The sequence below is a fragment of the Paramisgurnus dabryanus genome, chromosome 9, assembly GCF_030506205.2.
Source record: "Paramisgurnus dabryanus chromosome 9, PD_genome_1.1, whole genome shotgun sequence".
Taxonomy (NCBI): domain Eukaryota; kingdom Metazoa; phylum Chordata; class Actinopteri; order Cypriniformes; family Cobitidae; genus Paramisgurnus; species Paramisgurnus dabryanus.
The window spans coordinates 21093893-21105281 of NC_133345.1; the positions used below are offsets into that span (position 1 = coordinate 21093893).

General features: G+C 34.7%; 1 protein-coding gene across 1 annotated transcript; it reads left to right on the plus strand.

Moving 5' to 3' along the window:
• The first annotated feature begins 1287 nt into the window (after positions 1–1287).
• slc28a1 (solute carrier family 28 member 1) lies at positions 1288–11044 on the plus strand. The gene is made up of 18 exons (XM_065283110.2): positions 1288–1426; positions 1659–1735; positions 1814–1884; positions 3290–3381; positions 3479–3668; positions 3740–3881; positions 4129–4242; positions 4537–4611; positions 4728–4808; positions 4903–4983; positions 7183–7308; positions 7399–7529; positions 7621–7789; positions 7865–8059; positions 8170–8251; positions 8431–8529; positions 10415–10520; positions 10622–11044. Exons 1-18 carry the CDS (start codon positions 1423–1425, stop codon positions 10734–10736), a joined length of 1950 nt encoding a protein of 649 aa, XP_065139182.1. The 5' UTR covers positions 1288–1422; the 3' UTR covers positions 10737–11044.
• Positions 11045–11389: the final 345 nt, after the last annotated feature.

Consider the following 11389-nt stretch of genomic DNA (forward strand, 5'->3'; position numbering starts at 1 on the left):
TTTATTCTCCATTATCAGTCTGCAGATAGTTTTTATTTATGTTAATTTTGATTATTATTCATTTAAATTTATTTAAATTATACTGTTCCTCTTTGTGCAAGGTTAATGCAATCATTAATATTAAATACACTGTGCCCTTAAGATAGTTTTGGAGTGACAATTTCTTTAGGTAAAGAAAATCTGAAAATAGACAATAACTCTGTGCCAATACATACAAAGACAAACAATCTGAATGAATGCAATCTGACCTGCGTTCTCATGTCTGCAAGACTCCAAGATGTTATAAATCAGTCAGATATTTGAGCTGTAGGAGATGGCAGGAGTGGAAAGCATTACCAGTTGAGTCAACAATGGAAGGTGGAAACATTTGAAATGTTTTTTGAATTCACATTTCCTCACCACGAGAGATAATCTGGCTGAATCATAAAGCACCAAGGAACAGAAGTGGTATAACAAATCAATCATAATCTCTGTAATTTATTCTGAGGACAGTACATATGCAGCAAAGACTTTGATGATGTCACTGAATCACGCTTCAACAAAGCACATAAAATGCCTTCATCAATATCTTTTAATGTATTTTGTACACATCAACTTCAATAAAATGCAGCGATGAACACCGAAGTCTATTTAGATGCCAGAATGCGTCATCTTCTTTTACCTAAAAAGGAATTAAGCCCCATTTAATTTTACGAGGATGCAAAGAGGCAGTCATTAATTCAACAGATTGTAATGCCTAATGATTGTATTAAGTTTTATCATTTGTGTTCTGTAAACGTCACAAGCCTTCTGTGAAACCATATGATAGGTAATCATTGTTTTTGTGAGAGAACATCTCTGCAATAACAACAAAATCTCCCTTTTCAAAATGAATATAATAACTTTCTTTATGAAATTTCTCTTCTGCTATAAGCAGTGATACCTCAAATACCCTATTGCATCAAATCACTGTTATATAAGTCACATATTTACCAGTAAGAAACATGCTGTACGCACTCCATTTGTTTTATTACTAGGCTATAGGCCTTCTCTAAAGTGTACAACACTGACATCTTGTGCCCAAATTGTGTGAAAGTTAAAGTTTCATAAGAGAGCAATATCAACAGCTCAATTCTTCATAAACTCACATATTAGAGAAGGCCATGCATGCATCACAACATTTCTTTGTTACTACTTTGTGTCTTTCTATCTCTGCTCCTCTGCAAATAAGGAGGAGCTTTATTGTAATAAATGATAAAAAGATGCTGTTTCATGACAACTGTGTGTAGTCAGCATTGACTAGTGATCTGAAAGCAACGTGGAGGTGCCTTAAAAACACTTTAGTGTGTAGTTAATTAATGATAAGATTTCCAACTGGGCAGAGTGGGTTATATATCCCAAGCTCAAGGTTCAAGAGCCAACAGTTGTGACGGAGAAATCAGAATGAGTGAGTCTTTTGTTTACCTCTCCATTCTTTCTAGATTTATTTAACATGTGTATAAACAGGTGGTTTATTGCAAGGTTTGCGTAAGAGCTATGTTAGTTTTGTTTTTGTATTGTTTGCTTACACGAAATGTGAATTTGGACGTGAATAGAATTCTTATGCATGTAGTGAGGTATTGTAAAATCAAGGTTCATTGGAGATGGGTAAAATATTTAAACTGATACTTTACTTACAGCGGGCAAAGAGGATTTACAGTTGACAACTGTCTCATGTGCGAATGAAGAGGGATTAGATAATCCAGGATTTGTAAAGGTAGACTTAAGGTTACTGGTGATTTGTTCTTTCAAGAAACTATTGTGCAAGTTCAATATCTACATTTTTTATCCTCAGGATGATAAATCATCAGATGACAGTGAGAATGATCAAGAAGAGTCAGAAAAGGATTCAAAATCATGCTTAAGGTGTGGTTATAAATGTAATATTTCAGTGTTAGCTCACACATATGATTCATTGTCACAATATTGGGGGTTGTAGTAGCCTAAACATTGCTTTAAAGGAGACATTTGCCTTTTTTTTTTAAGATGTCAAATAAATCTTTGGTGTCCCCACAGTATGTATGTGATGTTTTAGTTCAAAATACCCCACAGATAATTTATTACAGCATGTTAAATTGCCACTTTCTATGTGAGCAAAAATGGGCCGTTTTGGGCTGTGTCCTTTTAAATGCAAATGAGCTGATCAGATTAGGGGCGGTATTATCCCCTTCTGACATCACAAGGGGAGTTACTGGGTTGTTTTATTTCACATTTTCTAGGTTGACAGAAGCACTGGGGACCCAATTATAGCACTTAAACATAAAAAAGTCAGATTTACCTGATATGTCCCCTTTTAACTTTAACAAAATAATTGCCATTACACACTCTCAGGGGAAAAAAATGGTACAACAAGGTACCAAAAAAGTGGTCACAGGGGCTGAACTTTTTAAAAATGTGCATCTTGGTACCTCAAAGGTACACAAGGTACACTTTGAGGTACAAGCTGGTACCTCAAAAGTACATATATGTACCAGAATGGTATTTGGACCTTTTTAAAAGGTACCATCCCAGTGACAAATTTTGTAGCTATTTTTCTGAGAGTGCACATCTAAAAATGGTTATTTACAACCCAGTGTTGGGTTAAAAAGGACAATTGAGTTAAATTAACCCAGAAAATATCTTTACAGTTTACAGTACAACCCAGCATTTTGAGTTGAAACAACTCAGCATAGGTTAAGTTACAACCCAACAGATTGGGTCCCTTTTTGGGGGGGTAACAAATATACTGTCTTGCACAAACATAATTAATAGCTTTTACATACTTTTAATGAAGTTAATAAGTTATAGGCTGCAGTAACGTATTTAGATAAAACAACAGTGGATGATTAAAGTATTTGAACTGTGAAAGAGAAGCCAGGTTACTGTGCTTCCTTATGGGAGTTTTTAATGTTAAGTCAGAATGAGAAAAATGCATTTAACCTTATGTGCCAACTAATACATGTTCTCTTCAACCGAGTTTAAACCACCCCAGCATTTTTAGAGTGCAATGCCAGATACTTTAATCTTTATAAGTAAATGCAGAATAACACAAAAAAATCATTCTGTTCACATGAGCAAGATGATAAAAGCTAAATAGCAAAGCAAAGAAATAAGCAGGACTTGAAATTCACTAATTAAAGCGAGTATTACACACAGATTGTTTTGATTTAAATGAGCCAAAAAAGTATAAAAACTGAAAACTGTAACCAGACTGGACTTAAGAGTCAAATCTAGCAAATATTTCTCAAAAAAGCATTTTGCACTACATATATACTTTCCTTGTTCACCACAGAAAAGCTTGCATACCCATCACAGCCACAGAGACCTTCTTCAAGGCTCACTCCAAAATAATCAAATACATTGCTCTGGCAATATTTGCTGCAGGTAATGTAGTTTCATCTACAGTTTCCTTGTTATAATCGTTTTGGAACATAAAATGTTAATTGATTACCACTCAATGTTTTTGTGTTTCATATTGTAGGTTATGTGGCATACTTCATTGCTGCCTGTATTTTAAATTTCAAGAGGGCAATTGCTTTGGTTGTTCTCACTTGTTTTGGGGTGCTCGTCATTGTGTTCGAAGTCGTGCATAAGTATAAGGGTGACAGCATAAGGAGATTCTTTAAGCCTGCTCAAAGGTGGTTTAAATCTAACATGAGATGGATAAAATGGTAAGTCTACTTTGGAGTTGTTTAGAAGTGGATGTGCAAGTCATTTTAAAGGTGATTGCTGTGTTTTGTAGGGTGTTTGTAGTAATTGTGCTGGGATTGCTGGTGGCGTGGTTGGTGGTCGACACACGAAAGCGTCCAGAACAGCTCATCTCTTTTGGAGGTGTCTGCCTCTTTGTTATTGTCATATTTCTGTTCTCTGCACACAGAACTGCGGTGAGTTATAAACACGTTCACACGCGCAGTTGAATATGGATTACTTTACTCACACTCTCCAACTTGCTTTATTGAACTTGCTTATCCTGGAATGCCTTTTTCTAGACTTTGGATTTCCTGCCAACCTTATCTGAGTGTTGAGATTACACCTATAATTTCCCACCAATAAAACAAAAATAATTTAATTTTTTTGACAATGTACAATTATTTTGTATCTAATGTGGTTGTTTGTGTTGAATTATGATAGGTGCGATGGAGGACGGTCTTTTGGGGACTTGGTTTACAGTTTGCCATCGGCCTGTTTGTCATAAGAACAGAACCAGGTCTCAAAGCCTTCGAATGGCTCGGAGAGCAAGTTCAGGTATCAGTGTTTGTTATCCCACAAATATACTGTCTTGCACAAACATAATTAATGGCTTTATATACTTTTAATGAAGTTAATAAGTTATAGGCTGCAGTAACGTATTTAGACAAAACAACAGTGGATGATTACAGTATTTGAACTGTGAGAGAGAAGCCAGGGTTACTGTGCTTCCTTTATAAGAACTCATAAAGAAGTATCAAATGGGAGTTTTTAATATTAAGTCAGAATGATAAAAATGCATTTAACCTTATGTGCAAACTAATGCATGTTCCCTTCATCTTTGTTTTCCAGACATTTTTGAACTACACAAAAGCAGGCTCATCATTTGTGTTTGGAAACCTGATTGAAAACATATTTGCGTTCCAGGTCAGTGAGCATTTGACATGAAATGTCAATGGGATTATTTTGAAATTTTATTATATAATTATGTTATTGTTATAATTAGGTATTTATATTATTATTGTTGATCAATATACCCACAGGCTCTTCCTATAGTTGTGTTCTTCAGCAGTGTAATGTCTGTTCTGTACTACTTGGGTGTGATGCAGTGGATTATTATGAAGGTATGAGTGTATTACTCGGGTCTTTAAATGACTAAATGAGAGATTCAAACTTTGATCTTCGTTTGATATTAACAATGTATCATTGTAAAAATAGATAGCCTGGGTTATGCAAGTCACGATGGGAACCTCCCCTACAGAGACTCTCAGTGTGGCAGGAAATATATTTGTTGGACAGGTAATATCCTTTGTTTCTGTAATTTAAATGACGTTTTAGAAAAGCACATTTTTATTAGCTAACTGTATAAGGGAAGTATTGTAATCTTAGTCATAAATAAAATTTCCAAAAACTTTACTTGATGGAACATTTTATCTGCCAATTACACAATTTTGGAAAATGCATTGTTGACTAATTTTTTAAATAGAGTTCAGTTGTGATATAATTTGTACAATCCAGATGACAAATTTATCATTGGTTTTCTACACTGTAAACAATTTTTTGGTTCAACTTAAAAAAGTAAATTACCAGGTTGCCTTAAAAATTTTAGGTTAATTCAAATAAAAATATTAGTTTACTTTTTGTTCAAATCGTATATTTTTTTTACATTGTAGAGAGTTTTGAATGGCTTTTTCGCATTGTGTTTTTTGAGTAAAATAAGGTCTGTGCTTAACATTGCTTTCCTGTTCTGTTTTACAACAAAGTACAACGTTGAAGTGTTGAAGCGTTGAAGTTTATGGTTGTGCCAAATATGGACATTTTCTAAGTTCATTTAAAGGAACACGCCCACATTTTGTGAATTTAGCTTATATCCCCCAGAGTTAGATAAGTCCATACATACCTTTCTCATCTCTGTGCATGCTGTAACTCTGTCTGACGCAGCCCCCGCTAGCTTAGCTTAGCATAAAGACTGGAAGTAAATGGCTTCAGCTAGCATACTGCTCACAATAAGTGACAAAATATCTCGAACATATATGTGTTGTGATTTGTATAGTCACACTGTGTACAAATAACAAGGTCATGTGAGACACAGCCATCTTTAACACTATACATACTGGGAACTATATTCTCAGAAGGCGAAGCACTGCTACTTGGGCGGAGTGATTTGCTCGCAGCACCCAAGAAGCCCCCTGGTAAGGAGGAGAGAATTTGGTCAGAGTTGTGCAAATCACTCCGCCCAAATAGCAGTGCTTCGCCTTCTGAGAATATAGTTCCCAGTATGTATACTGTTAAAAGATGGGTGTGTCTCATATGACCTTGTTATTTGTACATGGTGTGACTATACAAATCACAACACATAAATAGGAAAATCTTCACGTTATTTTGTCACTTATTGGGAGCAGTATGCTAGCTGGAACCATTCACTTCAAGTCTTTGTGCTAAGCTAAGCTAAGCTAGCGGGGGCTGCGTCAGACAGAGTTACAGCACGCACGGAGATGAGAGGGGTATTTATGGACTTATCTAACTCTGGGGGATACAGGGAATAAGCTAAATTCCCAAAATGTTGGCGTGATCCTTTAAACCAGCAGCTGGGTTTGAACATATTTGAAACAATCCAGGATTGTGTAGCAAGTTGCTACATAAGAACTAAATGTGTTAACTGACAGACATGAAGTTAATGGACCTTATTTCATCTTTGAATCAAACACCTCTATTCAAACATCATTTAAAGGGATAGCTCACCAAAAATAAAAATTCTGTCATAATTTATTTATATCAAACTTGTATAAATTTCTTTGTTCTGCTGAACACAAATGAAGATATTTTGAAGAATGTTTGTAACCAAGCAGATCTGGGGCACCATTAACTTCTTAAAGGAAAACACCAAAGTTTTTCAATATTTTACTATGTTTTTACCTCAACTTAGACAAATTAATTACCTATCTTTTTTTTAATGCGTGAACTTAATCTTTATACAGCGCATTGTGAATGTGTTATTATTTAGCCTATAGCCCCATTCATTCCTTAGGATCCAAACAGGGATGAATTTAGAAGCCACCAAACACTTCCATGTTTTCCCTATTTAAAGACTGTTACATGAGTAGTTACACGAGTAAAAATGGTGGCACAAAATAAAACGTGGTGGTTTTTTGAGCGGATAAAAAAATGAGAGCTATATGGCGGAAGAGCAATAGTGAAAACATGGAAGTGTTTGGCTTCTAAATTCATCCCTGTTTGGATCCTAAGGAATGAATAGGGCTAGGCTAAATGCTAACACATTCAAGACACGCTGTACACGTGTTAAGTGCACGCATTAAAAAAAAGATAGGTAGGCCTATGCATTAATTAGTCTAAATTGAGGTAAAAACATAGTAAAATATATCAAAACAGTGGTGTTTCCCTTTAAGGAGAGAACCATGGCTGGAAAATGCTCATTCTTGTCCGGATTTTACGTGCTTAAATATGCTCTTTATATCTAATATGATTGTTGTTTTCTAGACAGAGGCACCCCTACTAATTCGTCCGTATTTGAAAGACATGACTAAATCAGAGATTCACGCTGTCATGACTGGAGGATTTGCCACCATCGCTGGGAGTGTTATGGGTGCCTTCATATCATTTGGGGTAGAAAAACTTGCATAATTTTAGAATTTCTTTTCACCACATCCAATGAATGTCTGTGTTTACAGTAAGTCACTGATCTTCTCTACACAGATTGATGCCTCAGCTTTGATCTCAGCATCTGTAATGGCGGCCCCATGTGCCTTATCCATCTCCAAACTGTCTTACCCTGAAACTGAGAAGAGCAAGTTCACATCTAAGAGTCAGATTAAAGTTGATGGCGGGTGGGTCCTCTCTCAAACAAGAACATAAACACATTTAGGTTTGTTAATACCGCATCTAACTGTTTGTCACATGGTGTTTGTTTGTGCTCAGTGGTGAGCAGAACGTCTTAGAAGCTGTCAGTGGTGGAGCATCTGCATCTATAGGACTTGTGGCCAACATCGCTGCTAACCTGATTGCTTTCCTCGCCATTTTGGACTTTATCAATGCAGCTCTCAGCTGGTTGGGAGGAATGGTTGGATACCCCGACGTTACTTTTCAGGTGTGTAAAAATAGATTGAATACATTGCATATTGAAAAGTGAAGCATTTTAAGAGAATCATCTCTGATCCCTCAGTTGATCTGCTCTTACGTCTTTATGCCTGTGGCCTTTATGATGGGGATTCCATACGATGAATCATTTATTGTGGCTGAACTTATTGGTACCAAACTCTTCCTCAATGAGTTTGTAGCCTATGAGAAGCTGTCAGAGCTCAAAAGCACCAGACTTAATGGCACTTTGCAATATGGTCCAGACAGAAATTGGATTTCAGTAAGTATTTTGTTATTTCAATGTATTTTTGTGAAATGATATACAGACTGTTTTAATCAGTCAAATGCATGAACTGAAGTTTCCATTTTTGTCACCAAAACTTCTTGCAGGTTCGATCAGAAATCATCTCTACCTACGCTTTGTGTGGCTTTGCTAACTTTAGTTCTCTTGGCATTGTTATTGGAGGCTTGTGTGAGTATCTAAACGAGTAACTGTTTAATGAATATTACATCTGCTCTACCTGTTTAAGAGGCGTGCCAAATGATTTTCGTGCTAGGATTGCATAACTTATCACTCTTCTTATCTCATTTCTTTAGTGATTGTTGTCACATAATTTATTGATAAGATTTTCAATTATTTTAATTCCACAGCCTCTATTTGTCCACCAAGAAAAAGTGATATATCTGCTATAGTGCTTAGGGCCCTGTTTACAGGCACATGTGTTTCACTGATCAATGCCTGTATTGCTGGTAAGCAGTTTTTATTTTTACAGACCACAAAAAAATGCCTTAATTTTTTTTTGATTAATCAACTTAGATCTACAAGAGTCATTTCAACTTATTATTATTTATCTTGACTAGAGATGAGTTGTTATTACTATATAGTTGAAATATGTCAACTTAATTTTATAAAAGTTGTAGCAACTCATCTCTTATCAAGATAAATAATAGTAAGTTAAAATGACTTGTAAATCTCAATTGATTAAAAATAAAAGTAAAAAACTTCTGGACATCGGTTGCACATGATTTAATTAGGTTTCTTAAAATTAAATGAACATTCGTTAACCCTTGTGTGGTGTTCGGGTCTGTGGGACCCGTTTTGAATGTTTACTGAAAGAAAAATTATGCAATTAATTGTTGTTTCAACCTCAGATTCATTGGCCTTGGCTCATTTTCTATGAAGAACATAAAAATAAACAACTTTATAATTAATGTACACTGTACACCCCCCCTACACATTTATATTACATATGTGGTGTTCGGGTCCACTGGACCCGGGGTTAATAAGTGTAAAAATTGAATGTGCTATGTAACTTCACTCTGTTTTTCTCCTACCTGGGACTCATGTGAGTGCATGAGTGTGTTTGTATACATGTCTGTACATATGTGATGGATGCATGTCAGAGTTTTCTCCTTCTGCTTTTGCTCTAATGCCGCAAGGATACAACATGTTATATGCCGTGCATGAACATTTGTCTGTACCTACTGTCCCAAACACTTTACCTTCTGTCTAACAGGAACCATTCTACATTTTACCATTATAAAAAATCCATAGTTTTATTGTAGTAAAAGAGTAGTAATCATGGTTATTTGGTATATTGATTACCATTTGTAAAACCATGGGTTTACCACAAAACCTATGGTGTGTGTGTACCTGCTATTTATCACGTTGTGGGGACCAAATGTCCCACAAAGATGTGTGTGTGAGAGAGAGAGAGAGAGAGAGAGAGAGAGAGAGAGAGAGTGAATAATAGAGAAAGTAAAATATTATCCATGTATTTTCATCATTCTAAGTTGTGGCCAATAGCAACACATTGTACTTCAATGTGTGTGGACCAGATGGACACAGTATATGTGTATAAAATGCAAGAAATGCATATACAACACAGCTACACATTAAAAATTTGCTTCTTATGTGTTGTGTTGGCTGGCATGAACAGGTTATGTGTTTAGTGTGGATGATGTCTTATGATACGCATCTGTTCAGTTTGGGGCCTGTGCTGTGTAGACTGACACAAATGTGTACAATTTCAAAAAGTTCAAATAATTAAACATCAACAGTGATGAAAAACTTTGTTTCATTTATACTTATTTAAGATAAATATGATTTTTTCCCCCAATATCGGGATCAGAATAGAATTTTCTTTTATTCCATATTACCACAAAAACGAATGGCACTTTAGTTTATAAATAGTCCTCTACCAGTGGAAATTACCAATATTAACCATAAATTCTGTCTATATTACTTGCAATAAGGCTAAAGTTAACATCTGTAAACAATATTACATAAATTTGTATGAATGCATTGGTTTAAGATACTAATAATGCTCTGGGTCCACCAGACCCACAAACATCGTCTAAGTAACAAAAATACGAACACCACACAAGGGTTAAAATTAATTTAATTTTAAGAAAACTTGATTCAATCATGTTTAAATCATAATTAAATTATGTAGAGCAAAACATTTTTTTTAAGAAAAATAATTTTAAGAGAACTTAATTCAATCATGTGCAACCGGAGATTTTTTTCACTGTATATATAAATGCATTATTAAGTAGAATGAATGTTTCTGGATTGCTTTAAATAAATTTGTATGCAATTAAACAGTTTTATGACTTTGGTTATCACCTGTAGGTATACTTTTTGTCCCTCCATTGGACTGTGTGGGTGTGTTTCAGAATTCAGTCTTCAATAGCACTGTGCCCGACATTAAAACTTGTTGTTATGATCTTTTTGATAGGTATGTATAAGGAATATTGTTGCACTGCAGTAACTGATAGCTATCTAAGCATCTAAATGGCAAGAAATAAATATTTACTCATAATCTCAATGCTTTTTCAGTGCTAATAACACCAATGGAACAATTTCCTTTGAGGGCTCCTGGGGCAAAATAGAAAACGCTACGCTGTACTTCACCAACTGTTGTGGTCTCTTCAGTAAACCTGTTTGCATGTAGGTTGACTCAAAGGTATCACTGCAACAGTGGCAAAACTTTATGTGTTATTATTTATTAAGCTGGGACTGTTTTTGAGTGGATGATGTTTTTGATGTGTAATTTCATAATATAAATAACATGTATTATTATAGAGCGAAAGCATGTGCAAGTTAAATGTATATTTTATTTAATGAACTTTTTGTGTAACACTCAATGTTGTTGTTTGTAAATGGTAATTTATATAATTATCATATAATTACACGATTTTATGATGGTTATCTTGACAAAATACCAGCTTTTTATAAGGCTGTAAATGTTGGCATCTTTTACATTATATTTTATTTTTTATTTGACTTTAATGAGACATAAATAAATTGTGAAAATAAAAATTAGGCCTAATGTGTTTAAAATTGATATTTAAAAAAAAATTAGAACTGATATAAAACAATAAATGTGACCCTGTCTGTAAAAGTCTCATAATATCTAATTGTGAGATAAGTGAGCATCAAAGTTAGATTTCAATCACTGATTTTACTTTAATTTCAATCTTTGACATGACCTTACTAAGTCAATTTTAAAGATATCAATGTTATATCTTCACAGAATGTCCTTTACATTATCTAGGATGATTTTATATAGAAAACAGTAAAACACAAAAATGACTTTAGCTGGGT